Source organism: Eptesicus fuscus, chromosome 18 (assembly GCF_027574615.1).
Source record: "Eptesicus fuscus isolate TK198812 chromosome 18, DD_ASM_mEF_20220401, whole genome shotgun sequence".
In the NCBI taxonomy this organism is placed as follows: domain Eukaryota; kingdom Metazoa; phylum Chordata; class Mammalia; order Chiroptera; family Vespertilionidae; genus Eptesicus; species Eptesicus fuscus.
In genome coordinates, this window is record NC_072490.1 from 49,568,485 (window position 1) to 49,586,198 (window position 17,714).

The following is a 17,714-nucleotide window of genomic DNA, read 5'->3' on the forward strand; positions in this document are numbered from 1 at the left end:
CTGTAATTTAAATATTCAGTTTTTTTACATACACGGTTATTGAAACAGAAAAGCAAAATGTAACATGTAATAGGATAAACATGGACAGAAGACAGTTGCTCTGAACTGTGCTTGATGTTCAGTCTCGATAGGCTAACCTTTGCCATGGCAACGAGGAGGATCAACCTACGGGTGTGTAGCCATCCTGTTTTGGCTAACTATGAGGATAAATGGAAGGATGGTAACAAGGACACCAGGGATTCATTTTTTTTAGCTTTAAGGGAACAGAGGGAACCAAACGTTGGTTGTTGGAGCATTGCCTCTTGTTTCTCAAAAAAACAAAACAGAACTACGTGTCTTAATTAAATTAATTTATTATACTCATTTAAATAACTGACATCCACATATGTGAAACCAAGAAGTGAAAGTACTGGGTGGACTGGCCCTCACATCCATTCATTGTCAACGCATACACGGTACGTTAATGAAGCATCATTTGACTTCGCTGGCAAAGGGACACGCCTAGCAGTGGGACTACGTGTTCTCCATGAACAGGATTTAAAGAATGGTGCTCCAGATGGCTGTAAACATATAGTCGTGGGGCAGGAGATGGGGGGCTTGAAGGTCATTTGCTAATCTTGATACCACAGAGCTAAAATGGCAATTGTATTGGTAAACATCTCATGGGCATGGTGGGTGACAGAAAATTCCCTAGTGGGGTACCTAACAGACTAAGGACATGCATTGGTTATAGGGTCCAGGCCCGGGCCTCCTAATCGTCCTCTTCGTCCTCCTCGTCGCTGTCCTTCATGCTGATGCCCTGCAGGCCGCCGCCCTCGCTCACCGACGCCGTGGCTTCCTCCACAGTGAGACGGTTCCGGATGGTTTCATACGTCTTGCTGTTCAAGGTCGAGTCCAGGACCCCTTGCAATCGGAAGTCCCTGTAGGTTTTCTAGGGAGGAAGAGATGCAGGGATCAGGGAGGGGAGGGACAGGACGGAGCAGGGGGGGGTGTGAGAACACTGGCCGTCAGCGGCAGTCACACTTGACGCGTGGTCAAATGAAAAGCCACCACGCTCAGATTGCACTGGCACCGAAACAGACTTGTTGAGTGACAGAAAATGAGACACTGTGACAGGATACACTGTATTAGATGAGACAAAGCAAAGAACATAAGCTTGTGTTTATTCAGTTCCATAAAGGGAAATGTTCCAGAATTGTTTTATTTTTTTTTTTAAGGGGAGGGGGACTGGGCTGGTTCTTTCTCTTACGTTATTGTAATAGGATATGAGAGACAGTGGAAGGGCCTATTAGCATATAAATAATGGATCGAGTGATTATGGTATTTTGCGATCCGTGTTGCAGTCTGGTCTTTAGTATTTTTGAGGCTCGGAACTGCATGGCCCTCTGTCTCGCTCACAAGACAGACATATGCATGTTGTGTGTGAAGCCTATTAGGCGCAGCAGCGGTTGCGGGAGACGGAGCGCTAGAGCCTCGCCCGCATGTTGCAGGCGTGTGACTCGTGTCTCAGCTCCTCGGGAAAGAAGCACGTCTCTTCCGCTCACAGCGTCGGGGTCTCAGGGAAGAAATCTGGCCCCCTTTCAAGAGGACTGGCTTGGGATTACTGTACCACAGATTCTTTCTTTGTTCCTTCAGGCAATTTCTCTCGGATTTCCTTAGGTATCCCACGGGCTGTTTTTCTAGAAACCCTTTCGCGTTAATTGAACATGACCAGAAGCATCTGGCTGTCGTCTCCTTCGTAGGGAGTTGCGCTGAGAGAGGTCTCTCTCCAGCCACAGCTCTTCCCGTCACACTGCATATCATTTAGCGGCGATCTGCCGTTTGCTTCCCTGTTGACGTGGGGAACTTGCTACGGGAGCGAGAGAAGGACCGGGACACACGGCAACGCCCCTCCCGGCCGCATTTCTGTGTCTCCGCAGTCCCTCTAATGCAGGCCTCGTGTCCCAGTCCCAGTGTCAACCCCTCGTGAAGGTCACGCGTTGTAATGACTGCACAGTTAACGAGGGAAGGCACTCAGCTCGCAAAGGCCGATCGTATAAGATCATTGACAGGATGACTCCATGTCTACTTTGCCAGCTCATACCCGTTGTCCCGGCCTGATGTTTCATGGCACCTGCTTTCCCCCTGCCAAGTGACCGGGTTCTGACACTAAGTTCAAAGGTCATGCTAGCTCTCTAGGTAGCTACCTGAACTGTCTTCACCTTGAGGGGCAAAGCTAGGAGGCTGAGTAAAGGTAGGAACCAGATACCAGGCAGGTAACCTGATTATTTTGTACTTTTCATTTATCCTGCGGCCACTTAGCATAACTTAACTATTTCAAAAGGTGGAAAGCACTTGAGTGTTCTCCCCTTTATGCGAATTCCAGTGTTCTCCAGCTGGGCAGGGACTGGATCTCCTTACTTTTCAGTCCTCCACCTTGTACTATATAAGTAGGGGCTCAACTAATGTTTGTCCCATGTTGGATGGATGAGGAAATGCTGCTGAATAATGAGTGGCTGGGTGGATAGCTGCAGAGGCGGCAAAGCAAGCCAGTTACCTTCTGATGTCTGCCTTGGAGAAGGAGACTGGGTAACCTACTTTGTAAAGAGGGGGGCGAATTCCGCCTCACCCTCCCATATTGAGGCTCTAGTTAAGGGGGGGGGGGCGGGCCCACTTTTGGCAAAAGTGAAGGGGTCCTTTGGCAGTGATGTTTCTGTGTCCCTTCCCTATGGTTCATGTCTTTTTTTTTTTTTTTTTTTTTTTGCACAAGGCTAAGAATAAACCTCCTCTCTGACATATCTTTTTTTCTTAATAAAATAGTGCTGATTCCAACATTCCCAACATAGACCTGGAGATATCAGTAATGGGAAGATATTTTAAAATATTAAAATTAATGTCTTCTTTTCATGTCTCTTCAGTAAGGGTCAAACAGAAATTCCCCCAAAGAGAATTTATACCCAGAAAATGGAATTCAGGTAGTCAAACAATAATGGCTAAGTGAGTTTGCTTTAAGGAACTGAAATAAAAATGTGGAAATTCGGTTGGGCCCACGGTCCGAGCGCACATACTGTTTTTTAAGGGCGGCAGTGCACCGCTGTAACCTCCCCTGGGTGGACGCTGCCAGATCAAGCGCAGATGATAATGATTCTCCTTAATTACACCCAGCGGAACAGCAGTGGGTTTTGTCCGCACTGGGGAGAGGAGCACCTCAGCGAAATGGTGCTAATCCGAAGGAGACTAAGGAGAGGGGGTAGGGACCGGGGAGGGGGTGGGGCGGCAGGGGTGGGGGGACCTTTGGCAAACTGTTAAGTAATACTATAAATTCAGCTACGTTGTATTGTTACCATATTTTTAAAGAGACTTTGAATGAGATTTTCGCACACCACTGTTTTTAAACCTGCTATGGAGAAGCGTTGAATGGAAACTGAAATGATCAAAACCGTATTTACCCCCTTCTGTGATCTTATTATTTCATGTAAACCACTGAGGTTTCACGCTGAAATAATTATCATTAGTCCAAGGCACACACACAAGAACAGGAGAAAAGCTACTTTCAGGGTATGTGATCTCACCTTTGTGAGCCTTTCCATTGGGTCGCACACACGCATTGTAAGAGAAACTACTTCAATTAACGACAGAACAATATTGATTTGCATCCTGATAATGATCTCAGGACATATTTTAGAAATAGCTGGAGGTAAATATTTCTATTAAATCAATTGTGACAAACATTTATTTAATTCAACCATAAATAAAATTGGTAACTGACGTGCTTAGCATGGTGGTACCAACAGTCAGCTTTTGAAAGTATAATGCAAAGGGTCCGAAGCCCTGATGGTATATTTGCATGGCAAATGCATCAAGTATTTTTGCAGCCTTGATAACATGTCAAATTCCTTTCTGTGAATTTTTCCTTTGCTGTCTGAGCAATAAATGAACCATGCATCCCACAATAACTTGATAGGTTGTTCTTGCATGAGATACTGCTGTGGAAATCATCTTGTTTTAAATGTAAACCCACATTCCTTGTGTTAAGGAAGTTCTGCAGTTTGCCAATGAAACACATTTCAGTAAGCTATTTGCAAAGAAGAAGAATGCTTTTCTTTTACCTTTACCATCCTAATTAGTGTTTTCAACTGATAAATGTGAAGCTGTAAGTCCATCCGGTCCGTCAACCAGGTGCAGATCACGCTCATGGAGCTGTTGTACCATTGCTGAAAAAAGAGACAAAAGTTCTCCAGCGACACGTCATGGGGCGTTTATAGAGCAGAGAAGGGCAGGCGCCCCACTCTGTTCCAAGGGGAAACAAAACGGTTAAAGAGGATTCGAGAGCATAGAGATCATGAACAATTATTGACACAAAATCTCAAGAGACCAGACCAGCCTAAAAGACATGGGTCTGGACTCTGAATGTAAAACAGAATCCCTCCACTCTAGACACCTCATGTGCTGTATGATCGATTCACATAGTTCACACGTTCTCTTCTGATTCTCCGTTTTGTTGGTCAGTTTTCCTCACTGGAGACTCAAGTCTCTGTTTAGTTCCTAATGCCGTTGTCTTGGTGCCCGGGAGATAGGGCTTCTCAACTGAACTCACTGATGCCACTTGCTACTTACCTTTTGGAATATCCAGCCTTCGTCTGCTAAGGACAATTCCATGAATCATGGTTAAGAGCCTTAAAAAAAAATCTAGGACCAAGTTTACTTTCATTTTCCTCACTGGGCTGTTTGGATAAAGACAATGAAAGAGGGTTTCTCTTTAATGGCCAAATTATACTCTGGGCATCTTCCGTGCCCTTACATGGGCTGTGCAATCTGTTTTAATCTTAACACCAAAAAATTATGGAAGATGAGAGAAAAAAAAACCATCTAGAAATGAGCTCATTTCAAGCTGTTGAAATCATACTTCCCCTGAAGGGGGTTAAATTTTGCTTCTTGTCTGTGAAAAATGCTTGAAGCTGTGTCACTTTAGACTGCCACCCCTGTGGAGCAGGAAGTCTCTGGTGCGGTTTAATTCTGCAGCACTGCTCATATATTCATAAATCTCACTCGGAGACATATGAACAGTGTTATGAAGTGTCAGTATGAAAAAAAAAATCTAATCTTTTAAACTTCACCAGGTTTCATTACGCATTGCCGCTTATACCAAACAATTTACAAATAAAATGAAAAGGTGTGGATGGACCTATGGAGTTCTTTATTGGGCATCTATATGAACTGGGCACAGAAAAGATGTAAAAAAAGAAAAAAAAAAGAAAAGAAGAGTGGTTAGAGAATTGAGACGAGGCACACTCTCATGCTAACCAACACACACACACACACATGCACACACACACGCGCGCGCGCGCACACACACTGCACACCAGTGGGGATTTGAAAAGCATAAATAAAAACATGTTTCTGATGGTAACTCCACCCTTTCTCACCTAAAGATCATCCAAAATCAGTTTATGCCTAACACTCACAGTTTTTCCCAAGCCTTGTTTCTGACTTAATTTTCTTAAAGAAAATTAATTTGGGTTTTCACTTGCAAGGTAGGACTGCCAAGTTTCACCTTGCAAGAAGCGGCGGTGGCTCAGCCATGGCGTTCGGTGGCCTCTTTGAAATCCTTTATGTCTGGGCTCCTGCCTCGGCGGAGCCAACTGCGCTCTCCTTGGAGCCCAGCCTCCACCGGAGACCACACACCCCAGTCAAGGCAGCGCCGCAGCCTCACAGCCAACTTCTGCTCTTTTAAAGATCAGGAGGCGACACTGTCAGCGGAGGCACCTTCTGTCCCTCCCCAGGGAGCAGGCGGCGGGGTGGGGGTTTCTGTCTCGAGAGCTGCACTCCACTCCGTGGAGGGGTGGCTGCCGGGTCAGGCAGCTTCAGGCATGGACAGGTTTTCCCCTCTAGGAGTGAGAACATGCTACGGAAACTTTTTTTAAAGGGGGGTAGTGGTTATTGGGGTGTTTTTGGCACCTCCTGCCTTGGGATTCTGGAGCCTGTGCTGTCACTGCATTTGGGTTTGTTAGGAAGGGGCCTGGGGACGGGGGTGTCACTGGGTCACTGGCATTTCCTCAGTCCTACCTTACTCCGGGCAACTGGGGATGCTCTTGTGTTCACCCCAAATCTCAAATCCCGCATGTACTGGCTGTTTCTGCCATGCAATCTGGGGACTCAAAGAACCAGTTTTGAGAGTTATGAGCAATCCCTCTATACCCTCCACCCCCGGCTCCTGGGGATGAAAGATGACCTTCAAGGGACCGGGATGACCCCCTGGCCAAACCTGCAAGCCCAGGGCCTTACGATGGGTGTCTCTCAGGGACACAAAGAGGAATGTGGCGCTCTGGCTTCTAGGCAGAGGTGGCATTTTGCTTTGGCTGTGACAACAGGCAAACCGGCGCTGGCTCAGATCACTGCCAGCAAGCCTTGGGCGACATGCCTTTTCTCTTTGCTGAGAGACGTGCCACCTTCCAGGAAAAGATAACGACCCCCACCCCTGTTTTACAAGAGTAGCTCCCCTTCTTGTAAATGGCTTCCAGGGAGTAAAAAGCAAACACACACAAAGGTAGAGCCCCACCAGGACTCTCCCGGCTGCTGGAAGGGTGGCGGGCGGGCACTGCAGAGCGCAGCGGCTCCGTGTATCGCACGCACAGATTCCCACCCCAGGAGAGCAAGAAAGCCCTGGAACATCCACTCCTCCTGGATCTCACATCCAGCAGGAGAAGTGTAAAAAGTGGATGGTGCCCCATTGGCTACACATTTAAAGAGGCAAAAGGGAGAATCGCTCCTTCCAAACCTTCTGCTCAGGAGATGAAGTTGGCGGCACATTTGGCGCAGCACGGCGCTAACTTGGTTTTCTGCAAAGGCGCTTAGAGGCATTTGGATGTTGGAGGAAGCAGGAGTCCCTGCCTTCTAGAACTTTAAAATGGCAGAGGGGAAAGGGATCTTTCATATTATCCTTTGCAGAGGAGAAAACAAAGGCCCAGAGAGGTGAAGCAACTTGCCCAAGTCACACAGCGAGAGAGTCCAGTTCGCCAGGACTGAAATAGTGGCTCATCTGATCTCTCCTCCCTGAGAGGCTAGAATAATGGTGTGCTCTTCATGAGAGCTAGTCCTGCGCGTCTCTTCCCAGCTCCACATCCAGGGTAGTACCTTGATAGGCAGGAAATAGGCCATGGTGGGAATATTTACACCATGGAAATAGGCTAACGGCACAGACCAGGGCGTTCTCCCTCCCAGAAAGCCCGTTGTTAAACCGTGATCAGCAAGCTCCTGGCCTCTGGGCAGCTCCTGTGCTTCCCCATGCAATTTACAGGGCTTATTCGCCAGGTTTGCTTTAGTTGAGATTGATGCTAATATAGCAGATTTGTTATGATTTTTCTGAAGAGGAAATTAATACAACATTATTAGTTCTTCCCATTTTGTTTTCTCTGTGGTTCAGATAAGCTTTTTCCAGAGATATTCTAACACCTGGGCACTACAATTTTGGCAAAATGTTCTCTAAACCCTTAGGAATAAAAATTGTGAGCTGATGACATGCACTAAGTATTTAGGTATAATCACGGCTCCTTTGCTGCCTGCTCTTAACTTGGGTAAATTCATTGGAAACTTCCTAAGTAAGGCTATTTTAATCCTAAAAAAGCACTGGAGGAATAAAATCCCAGCACCCTGGACAGCTGTACAGTATGCCCTCTGGGGATAATGCTGGAAGGGTTTTGTAGTTGGAACCAGAAAGGACGGCTGTCATAGCTGTGGCCTGCAGGGCAACCGGGCCCTTGGGAAGCTGGGGGCTGCTCCAGTAGCAGAAACTACTTCCGAGGGCTCGAAGACGAGCTGGGGGCTGATCTAACATAGTACCATTTAGCTCTTCTTCCTTCCATCCTACAATGTGGTCAGTAAGAGCGCAGACCTTACCTGTCTTTTGCCTGAGTTTGTGACCTTGGACAAGTTACTTATATTCTCAGAGACTCAGTTTTCTGACCCAAAATGGAGATTAAACAGCCTTTCCTAGCCTTTTTGATGACTAAATGAAGTAACATGCGTAAAACTCTCATCACAGTACTTGGCATGTGTTAAAGGCCTCAGTAAATGCTGCCGCCATCGCCACCACCCCCATCACCATCGTCATCATCTTCCCCTCTCTTCTCACTCTCTCCTTCCTCCCTTCCTCCCAAGAAATACCAGGAAACAAGGGGGAAAGCAGAGCAAGTGGCTGGGGAAAGCTGTGTGGTGGAGGAAGAAATGATTCTTAATGAGTATCTCTGGAATGGTAAGCATACGTCTTAAAGGACACATGGCTAGCTCTTAGCAATGCAATCCTGATAGGCCATCACCCAAACCTGCAAAACCATTCCGGAGGCAGAAAGCACATTTTTCAGTATACCGATCTAGATTCAAACCCTGAATGGGTAAGTTACAGCTTCATCCTGGGTTGCCCCCCGTTAGCTGGGTGAGCTCAAGCAAGCGACTCGACTCTCTGACTCACTTCCCTCTCGGGTGAATACCAGTACCTACTTCCTAGGGTTACAGCGAGCATTAAAAGAGACCATAACTTTATGTAACGTGCCTCGCAGAGTGACTGTCACATAGTAAGCACTCAATGAAATGTAGCCACCTTTGCTACTATTACTCTCAGAAATATGACGGATATAAGTACTTTCAATACGGAACACAAAGGCATTTTCTGGATTTATTTCTAGTAGAAGCTTAGGTCATTAACATGCAGATATACCAGGTCACACACTCTGCCCTGCAAAGACACACGCCACGCAGAGCACCCTTACACATAACATGTCTCCTCTGCAGTGCCAGGCTGCACATGACCAGGGTTAGGGAGAAGCAAGGGAGGCAGGGTCTTGCAAGTACAAGATTGGATACTACCTTTAATTAATATTTTGATAGTTTTTTCCTCATGTATTTTTGGCATTAATTCTGATTTTTTAAATGTTGTATTAAAATATTATTTTTTTTGATTCCTATATTTCTTGAAACTGAGAAGTTCCAAAATTTTGCAACTGAGGAGTGACTCATGTGCCTCCCTCCTCCCCACCCTTGGGTTCACTGTTCCCCTGGAAACATCATCTCTAAGAGAAGCTGCAGGGTTGAGAGATAAGACAGATAATTCACACCTCACTGGACAATACAGAGTCACAGAAAATGGACCTTCACTTGGGTTTGGAAGGTCTCTAATCAGCAAGATGGAGCATCACTACAGTGACCATGGCCACCTCCACTTAGATCCCCATCCGGGTGTTCATTTGATGTCCTAAAGAGACCTTACTGTTAGTGATCCACTTGTTTTCAGAGCAAATCATACATCACACGAGGGGCAATGGAAACAAGGAACAGAGGCTGAAAGGAGGTGGAACTATTCACTTTGCTTCCATACTCACTAATCATGAGGGTAACTTTCCCCTTAACTTACACAACCCTGTCAGACCAGCCCATTCCATAAGATATCAGAGTCTCCTGTTTGAAACAAGTACTGTTTCACACAAGGTTCCTAACACACACACACACACACACTCTCTCTCTCTGTCTCTCTCTGTCTCTCTCTCTTAATAAAAATAGCTACCAAGTCCTTGAATACTGAGCCCTTACAACGTGCAGACACTATGCCTGGCATTCTACAAGCATTACATAATTACATAAGACGCTGACACTACTAACAGCTCTGTAAAAAAAGGGGGGGGGGCATAGATAAGTTAAATAAGTAAGTAGCCTGTTATTCAGCTCAATTATTTTAAAAAACGAATGGCTTGTTTATATAGAAACAGCTCTAGTTCCCTCGGCAAAGTCATTCAGCTTGGAACTTCTCAAAGGAGAAGCGTGTGGGTAGGACAATGCTGCTGAACCCGTCTCAGAGCCCGAGCGTGGCTTGGTGTTGAAGGGATTCTACTTTTTATGGGCTTAGAAAGTTGCTAAGCCCCGTGTGGGGAGTCAAGGGGATTCCCATGGAAAACCACTCAACAGCTGTAGAGACCTGATAGATGAGTCAATCACTACTGACTGTTAAGGGACATGATTAGAAGTTGGGTGGGAGTGAGGGGTGCCATTTGGTAGTAAGAATCAACATATTTTTTCTTCTCCCCTGTAGCCCTGCCTGACTTATTTCCTTTTAGGTTGGTAACGCAGCCATTGCTACTAGGAAAAAGTGAGAAATTCTCACTGTGGGCAGTTTGAGTTTACAAGGACTGAATTTTCCTAACAAAGTTTTGCAGATAAAAAAGTTCTAACACTGATCAAAATTTTGATTCTGAAAACGTATACACCATAAGCTTTAACATTGTCAGTGAACAGGGGGAGTGAAATAGAACCTTGGGGAAATTCAGTTTCCTGTGAAATTAAAGAAGATGTCATCAGGGTGTCTATGAGAGGGACAATATTAGACGGTCTCATGAAAATAGTCTGGTGCAAAACTCAGCTCTTTCTGTGCTGCTTTTTTCTTTAAAGAAAAATTTTGTTGAAGTGTGACATGCATGCAGTGGTGTATCACTTTCAGGAAAACACACCCACATATACACACACTTCCAACAAGGCATGTTTTCCCAGGCCTATAACTGAGGGCAATATTTTGCCCAATATAGTAAACATGAGCTCTTTTAGAAATTGGATGGTATTTGGCCTAAAGAGCAATAATTGTATCATGCACAAACACACACCTTTTTGATAAAAAACTCGTGACTCAGTCCAATATATCTTAAGCACGAATGGGTTGAAATTCACAAGGATGTGAGTTCTATTGTTAGTTCACTTCTAAATATGTATTTCCTTTGAAACTGGCATGTTCCAGCCATTATACTGCAGGCAGGCAAAGCACTAAGTGCCTGGATAGTTCATGGCCAAACTCTCAATAGTTGAGTCTTTATTATCATCTATAGTCTCACTTCACAGAGTAAAGTGGTCCAGCAGCTAGCAAGAGATGGAGCCTGGACTCAAGAGCTGACAGGCAGTGCATCCTAGTGGCTAAGAGAATGGCCTTGAACCAGGTTTCTCTTGTGCTTGAGTCTTCATAAACCTGTTAACCTCTCTGTGCCTCAGTTTTCTCCTCTGTTAAATGGGGATGGTAGTAAAAACTACGTAGGGATGTTGTGGGATTCAATGAGTTAATATTTGCAGAGTGTTTACAACACTGTCAGGCATGCACCAATTGTTAGCTGTAAGGAGCTGAACCATGAGTAAGAAAACACATCTCCTTAAGTACAAGCTCTTCAGGGCTGTGCAAAGCTTTCCGAGCAGGTTCTATTCTAAAAAGGTCTGAGCAAACAGGTAATTTGTAACCTCTTGGTAACCAACCTGAATTTCTGGACCGAAGAAACACAGTGAATGCTGGAGGGGTTTTAGCTTTTCTTTGGAAAGTACCCTTTCTCGCACTCAGTATCTTGCCTAGAGTGTTTAATGGAGAAGGGCATTTTGTTCGTTGGCAAGGAGTCAAAGAGGAAGATAATACTTGGTGCCGCACCCATGTGACAAAGTTCTTCTCTTTGCTTTTTGTGACCAAAAGTGGGTTATAATTAGCTAGGAAAAACCCCCACAGCCTATTTAAATGGATAGATTGAACTACTGTAATGAAATACTTTATGTTTGAAGCTTTCAATGCTTATTTCTTCCTTACAATTTGGGCAATTTAAGAGCACGTGAAAGCATCATCCAGGGGTTCTTTACCCTTCTACCAAAGTGCCCACAGCTTCATTAACCTGAGCCGCAATCCACAGCCCTGTCTCTGAGGTGGAAGGATGGCCAGGCTGTGGCTGCATTCGTGTTCTAACCCAGACTCACAGAGGCTGTGCCTAAGGAACCTTGGCAGGCTCAAGTCTTCCTTACCAAGCGGGCAAAGCACTGAAGGACTGCGTGCAAGTTTCAGGACTTGCCAGAGCTCCCTCGGGGCGTATCTCAAAGGGCACGTCATCTGAGTGCTTCTGCCTTATTTGAGTGTTGTTATAATCCAGGATTTGATTTACCAGAACAACTGCTCCTAGAAACGGGTATTTCCCAGTCGCAGCTTCAGGACGCTCAGCTAAGAGCACAAAGACCCGGAAATCAGAGGCTACAGGTTGTCGGAATGACCTTAAAGGCTGTCCCAAAGGTTCTTGGCAGTTGAGGGTGTTGTTTTTCAACATCTGTAATTCTTTGAGTGCCCGAAACCCCCTTTATTTAAAGTCTTCGTACAACTGTCCCAGTGCCGTGGCTCTTCAAGGTGCCCAACTCTGGACTGCACCCCCTGAAAGTCTGATGCATCCAGCCTGATGGGGAAGGCAGGCTCCCTGGTTGAAAACCACGGTCCCAGAGGCTGTGGTTTCTATAACCTGATGCCCAGGGTATTCAGCTATGCTTTCGCCTTTAGCTTCCTCTTCTAAGAAGAGATGGTGCAACCAAAAAATAACTTTTAAAACGTAATTGAAATTCTTTTACTGCTCAAAATTTTTGCTTCTTCTCTAGGAATGTATATAGAATTTAGCTTTTGGGAGAAATACTATTTTAACCTTCTTAGAAAGGGCCTACATATTACTTTACTAATCTTTTATTAAAATAAGTCAGTGATTTTTAACCTTTTTCATCTCATGGCACACATGAACTAATTACTAAGTCTGTGGCACACCAAAAAATCTACTATTTGCCAATCTGACAAAAAAAGATATAATTTTGATTCATTCACACTGGGAGGCTATTGTGTTGGCTGATGCCATTTTTAAAGGAAAAGAGAAGACAGTGTCCCTAACTAAATAATCTTGCAGCACACTGGCAGAAAATCACAGAACTAAGTAGTTACCTGTTCAATACCAAATCTCAAGTCTCTAATCCTGAAATGTGAGAAATACCAACCAACAAGTGCCTTGAGTATTGAGATTTCATATGAATGTTCAAAATGATGACTCCAAACTTGGACTCCTGACCTACTGTGCTGTAGTCTTCTAACCCAAGTCCAGTGCTGTCACTATCAGTTGCCTGTGGAGACATAGAAGGCACGTCCAACCTGAAGGGCCTTTCTGAAAGCAAATCAAGGAGAGTTTACAATTCAAAGCTAAGCTCATGGGAGACTCTCTCTGGAAGACACATTCTTTGTTTTTTTAAGTGGTTTGATTAACTTGTTGGCAATATATTTTAAAATTTTTATTATTTATTTGACAGAGAGAGAGAGGGAGAGAGAGAGGGAGAGAGGGAGAGAGAGAGAGAGAGAAAGAGAGAGAGAGAGAGAGAGAAGAGAGAGAGAGAAATATCAATTTGCTGTTCCACTTATGTATGATTCATTATTTGATCTTGTATGTGCTCTGACTGGGGATCAAGCCTGCAACGTTGGAATTGGGACGATGCTCTAACCAACTGAGCTACCTGGCTAGAGCTACTTGTTAGCAATCTTAGTAAGCTACCCAAGCTAGTCAAAGCCAGATTAGAAATGAGTTTTTGTTTTTTGTTTTTTTTCCTCTGCATCAGTCAGATTGTATAAAACCCAACAAGTCATACGTTTTCTTGTATCCTGCCCAACCCCATGTTTCAATATGGCAGGTGGTTATCTGCAGGGAGATGTGATGGTCTCTGAAAGGCTTTCTTCTCTAATACTTTCCAGTAGGTATTGCTGCACATGGCGTTCTACCTCTCAATGAAAAAACCAAGTCCAATCATCTCAGATTTCTACCTAAAGACAGGAAGGCACTAACATCTACCTAGAGCAGAAGCTGGAATCAACTGGAACAGAGATACCACGCTGCCACCATTTCCACAACCTAAGTAAGTGCTCTGTAAAAAGATGGAGATCAAGCTTTAGAGAACAGACACACACACAAAAAAAAAAAAAAAAAAAAAAAATTGAAAGCAGGATCTCCCAGAGATATATGCACACTCGTTTTCATAGCAGCATTATTGATAATAGCCAAAAGGTAGACGCAACCTACGTGTCCCCTGCCAGATGACTGGATAAGCAAAAGGGGATATACACACACCATGGACTATTACTCAGCCTTAAAGAGTAAGAAAACCCTGCCATATGCTACAACGTGGAGGAACCTTGAGGGTAGTGTACACATAACTGAAATGAGCCAGTGAACAAACGGCCGGTGCTGCCTGATTCCCACGTACACGAGGTATCTGGAAAGTCAAGTCCATAGAGAGAAATGGAAAGGCGGCAGCCGGGGGGCTGGGGAGAGGAAAGTGGGAGTTATTGTTTAATGGGGACAGAGTTCAGTTTTGCAAGACGAAAAGAGTTCTGGAAACCGGGTGCACAACAGCGTGAATGTGCTTAACACGATGGGAAGTGAACACTTTGAAATGGTCAACGTGGTAAATTTTATGTTTATTTTGCTATAATTAGAGCAAAAAGCTGGGCAACGGAAAGTCACTTCCCACCCTGGAAAGGAACGCTTCCGTAAGAAAGCTCGGCTAGTGAGCAATAACTGGAAACACAGCCGCGTCTCACAAACGCCCGCACTCTTTGTAAGAGAACACGGGCCTCTCATTTAATACCAGGACTGAGACAATTTCTCGAGGCCAAATTCTGAGACTGAAGAACAAAGAACAAATCTGGTACATTTGCTCTGTCACTTATTTGCTTTATTTAAAACATGCCATAGGGCCAACTTCTAAATCTGTGAAACAGAATTAAATGAAGCCCAGAGATGAGGACTGAGATCCTCACAGAGAATCGGGTCCAAACAACAAAAAAGGGCGCATTTTCCACACTGTCACGTAGACTCCCCCTACCGGCCCCCACCCCTGACTTGCCACGCACAGATTTGTTCAAGCAGCACTCAGCCCTGGCACCCCGTCCCTCAGCCCAAAAGGGCAGCAGCTCCCCACCCAGGAATCACTCCCACCACCACCACCACCACCGACTTACTAAGGTTTGGAATGTGTGCTCAGGGAGCCCTTATTCTCGGAAACAATTAAGTAGAATTAGACTAATAATGCGAGGCTGGCAGAGCTTTTGCCCTTTGCTGAGAAATAACTCCTACGTGGAACAGTTATACTAATAAAAATCATGTATTTCTTAAATGCCTCGAAATGATCTTTGCACCAAGCTCGGCAATTAACACCGTCCCACTGAGGACCACTCGTTCCCCAGGCTGGGGGGCTTAATCTCCATTCTCGCTCCACCATGTCTTCCTTCGGTGGAAAGACAGCCTGAGACTTCGGGCAGGGAAGAGACTGTCTGCAAGTGGGCACGTCACAGGGGGCTCAATTCCCTGGTCATGTAGAGGGTGCAAGGTACTCGGGAAGGGCTGGGTGCTCCCGGCCAGGCCCCAGGGGAGGCCCAGGCCAAGGGTTTTCTTGCGCCTGTTCTTGACCTTGAGGGAGGCTGGGAAGAAGGCCTTTCTTCAGGTGGCCTTGTCTCTGAGGGGTTTTCCCCACCACCCAAGCCCACTCTCTCTCCTCCTCATAGGAGCTATTCATGGCCTTCTTCTGGGCCAGAGGCAATAGATTCGCCACCTCCAAGTCTGGGCAGAAAGTGACCTCTGGGCAAAAGGGGGACACAGACCCTCCTGTGGGACGCTTTGTCTCCTTGACAACACCCCAGCTGGTGGCCCGAGGAACAGACTTCATTTCTTTTCGTTCTTGCCCACCCTCCTTGCCCCATACCTCTTTCCCCCTTTCTCTAGACGCAAACGTACCACCTCCAACATAAAGTCGCCGAAATAGCAATCTTGTCTCTGAATATATAAATTGCAAAAATTGATATGAATAAATCTGCAAGTAGCACACTGATTGTGGCACATTTTATCAAAAAACGGCGCTCGGGTGCCTGGTGGCTGGGGAGGGGGTGGTGTCATTACACGTACAGAAAAACAGCTGCAAACTCCCAGTTTTTCTACTTGGATCCGAAAGGAGGCCTGACCTCCTGTTCCTTGCCATGAACCCTGAGTTCACACTCATATTTTACATGTTACAGGAAGCCCCAGCGCGCCCCAGGGGTGCTGCAAACAGACACGCAGAAGCCAGATGCAGCCCCCCTCCTGCTCCTTAATGCACCTGAAGAAGCTCGACATTCAAAAGCTGACATGCTCACAGCTTAAGGTCACTTCGGATTTTGTAAAGAGGAGGACAAAACCAGGAATGCTTCTAGGGCTGGGCTGTCAGCGGGGAGGCGGAGGGATTACAAGAAACCTGTGACTCTGCCTCTTTCTGCCTTTGCTGGTAGTTTTTTTGTGTGTGAACAAGTGCCATACAACAGATTGAGCCTCGTATAAAGGCCTGAGACTGTGCAAGGGCTCCCCGCTGGGCCTCAGCTGTGCTTGCAATTAGCAATAGGCACGGAGTGATTATTGTTGGGGTAGCGGATGGCAATGCGAAGTGACAAGTTTTATGGGGGAAGTTGGGAGTGGGGATGCTCTGCAAGTTTCTCTTTCTTTCTCTTTTCTTTCTTGTTCTGCAGAAACCCTTCCTTGGGAGGCTGCGACCGCCCGTTTCAGTGAAAGCTCTTCGCCCCCCTCGTCATTGAAAGGAATATTTTTCTCGGTGCTTTAGAATGCGGGTTTCTAGGTCAGAGCTTCCTTGCTGCCCTATTTAATGTCAGAAATACCCATTTGCCTCAAATTAGCAGAGATCTTGGAGTTGAGGGCAGGAGATTAAGCATACAAAATTACTCAGCAGGTGACGGTGGGGTGGATTTGGGGGTTGAGAAGTCTTTAAAACTGACTACAAGACATTATATACTTCTGACAAAGGGACGTAGTAATCCTACCTGCTTGCTTTAACCACTGTTGTTTGCCTATTATTATGTGCTTTAATGCTCATGAGAGCAAAACTATTGCTGGTACTACTCAATTACCATAGTAACTCACACCAGTGACCTCTTATCGCAGGGCTTCCAGCCCAGCTGAGCCAATCCAGAGAGTTCGTGTCTTTTTACTCATTTAAACAGTGACATAGACTTGGACCGGGCAGCTCCAGAGAGAGGCTATCCCTCCCACCCCCCCTCTTTGTCCAGGATAAGAACATGTTTTGAAAATTTGAGTAAGGGCTTTCACCTTTTGAATCCAAGGTGGTTCTGAAGTTCGTGGATTCGAGGGGGGTGGGTGGGTGGACGCCTTCAAAAACATGATGAAGACACAGAACAATGCCCACCGAAAAGCAAAGAGCCTGTGCATCAAAGGCAGCGGCCTCCCAGCTGCGGGGAAGCCCTGCCCCAGCCTGAGACTCCAGCTACCGGCCCCAAAGTTCGGGAGGGGGAAAATTGGAGAGCATCACAAGCTCCAACATTTGTGATGGGGAACGGTGACTGTTTTATAACATCAGTGGCGCTAAAGGCAGACAGGACAAAACCACCCAGAGGGATTTGGTTGCAAGTTTTTAAGAGGAAACAACAGTACCAGCCGTGTAAATTTCCCCAGCTTTGCATTTTCCTCTGGCCCGTAAATGTGTATGTGAATACACACAGGCATTCTGTCCACTGTGTCTGAACACGGCTGGCAATCAGATTCATAAGGCTACAGTAACATATTAAACGCTCTGAGAAGTCCTGCAGTAAAAAAAGAACATCTCCATTTGACTTTGGTTTGTATTTTCCAAATGTATTTGACTAAAAAAACAAAACCCTTTTCCTGAGCCACCTATTAATATCTCTTAGGGCACTTACGTTCCATTGAATTCACTGTGGAAAAACGTTCTATAGTGACATTAATAATAATAATTATCAATAATGATGAGATAAAATAAAAATTAGCAATTAAAATAATGAGTAAACATGTAGGGAGCATTTATGTGTCAAGCACTATTCTAATGAGTTTATATCAAACTCTAATTTACCTAACAACCTCAAGATG

General features: G+C 45.4%; 1 protein-coding gene across 8 annotated transcripts in view; it reads right to left on the reverse strand.

Annotated features, from left to right (window-relative positions):
* Positions 1-552: 552 nt before the first annotated feature.
* The window catches only part of CADPS (calcium dependent secretion activator), a 468,003-nt gene continuing 450,841 nt past the window's right edge, over positions 553-17,714 (reverse strand). For all 8 annotated transcript variants that reach the window (XM_054729907.1, XM_054729908.1, XM_054729904.1 and 5 more), the window contains 2 exons: positions 4,089-4,193; positions 553-931 (listed from right to left, as the gene is read on the reverse strand). In XM_054729907.1, coding sequence (XP_054585882.1) covers positions 752-931; positions 4,089-4,193 — 285 coding nt within the window. In that variant the 3' untranslated portion in view covers positions 553-751. The remainder of the gene's footprint in view (positions 932-4,088; positions 4,194-17,714) is intronic.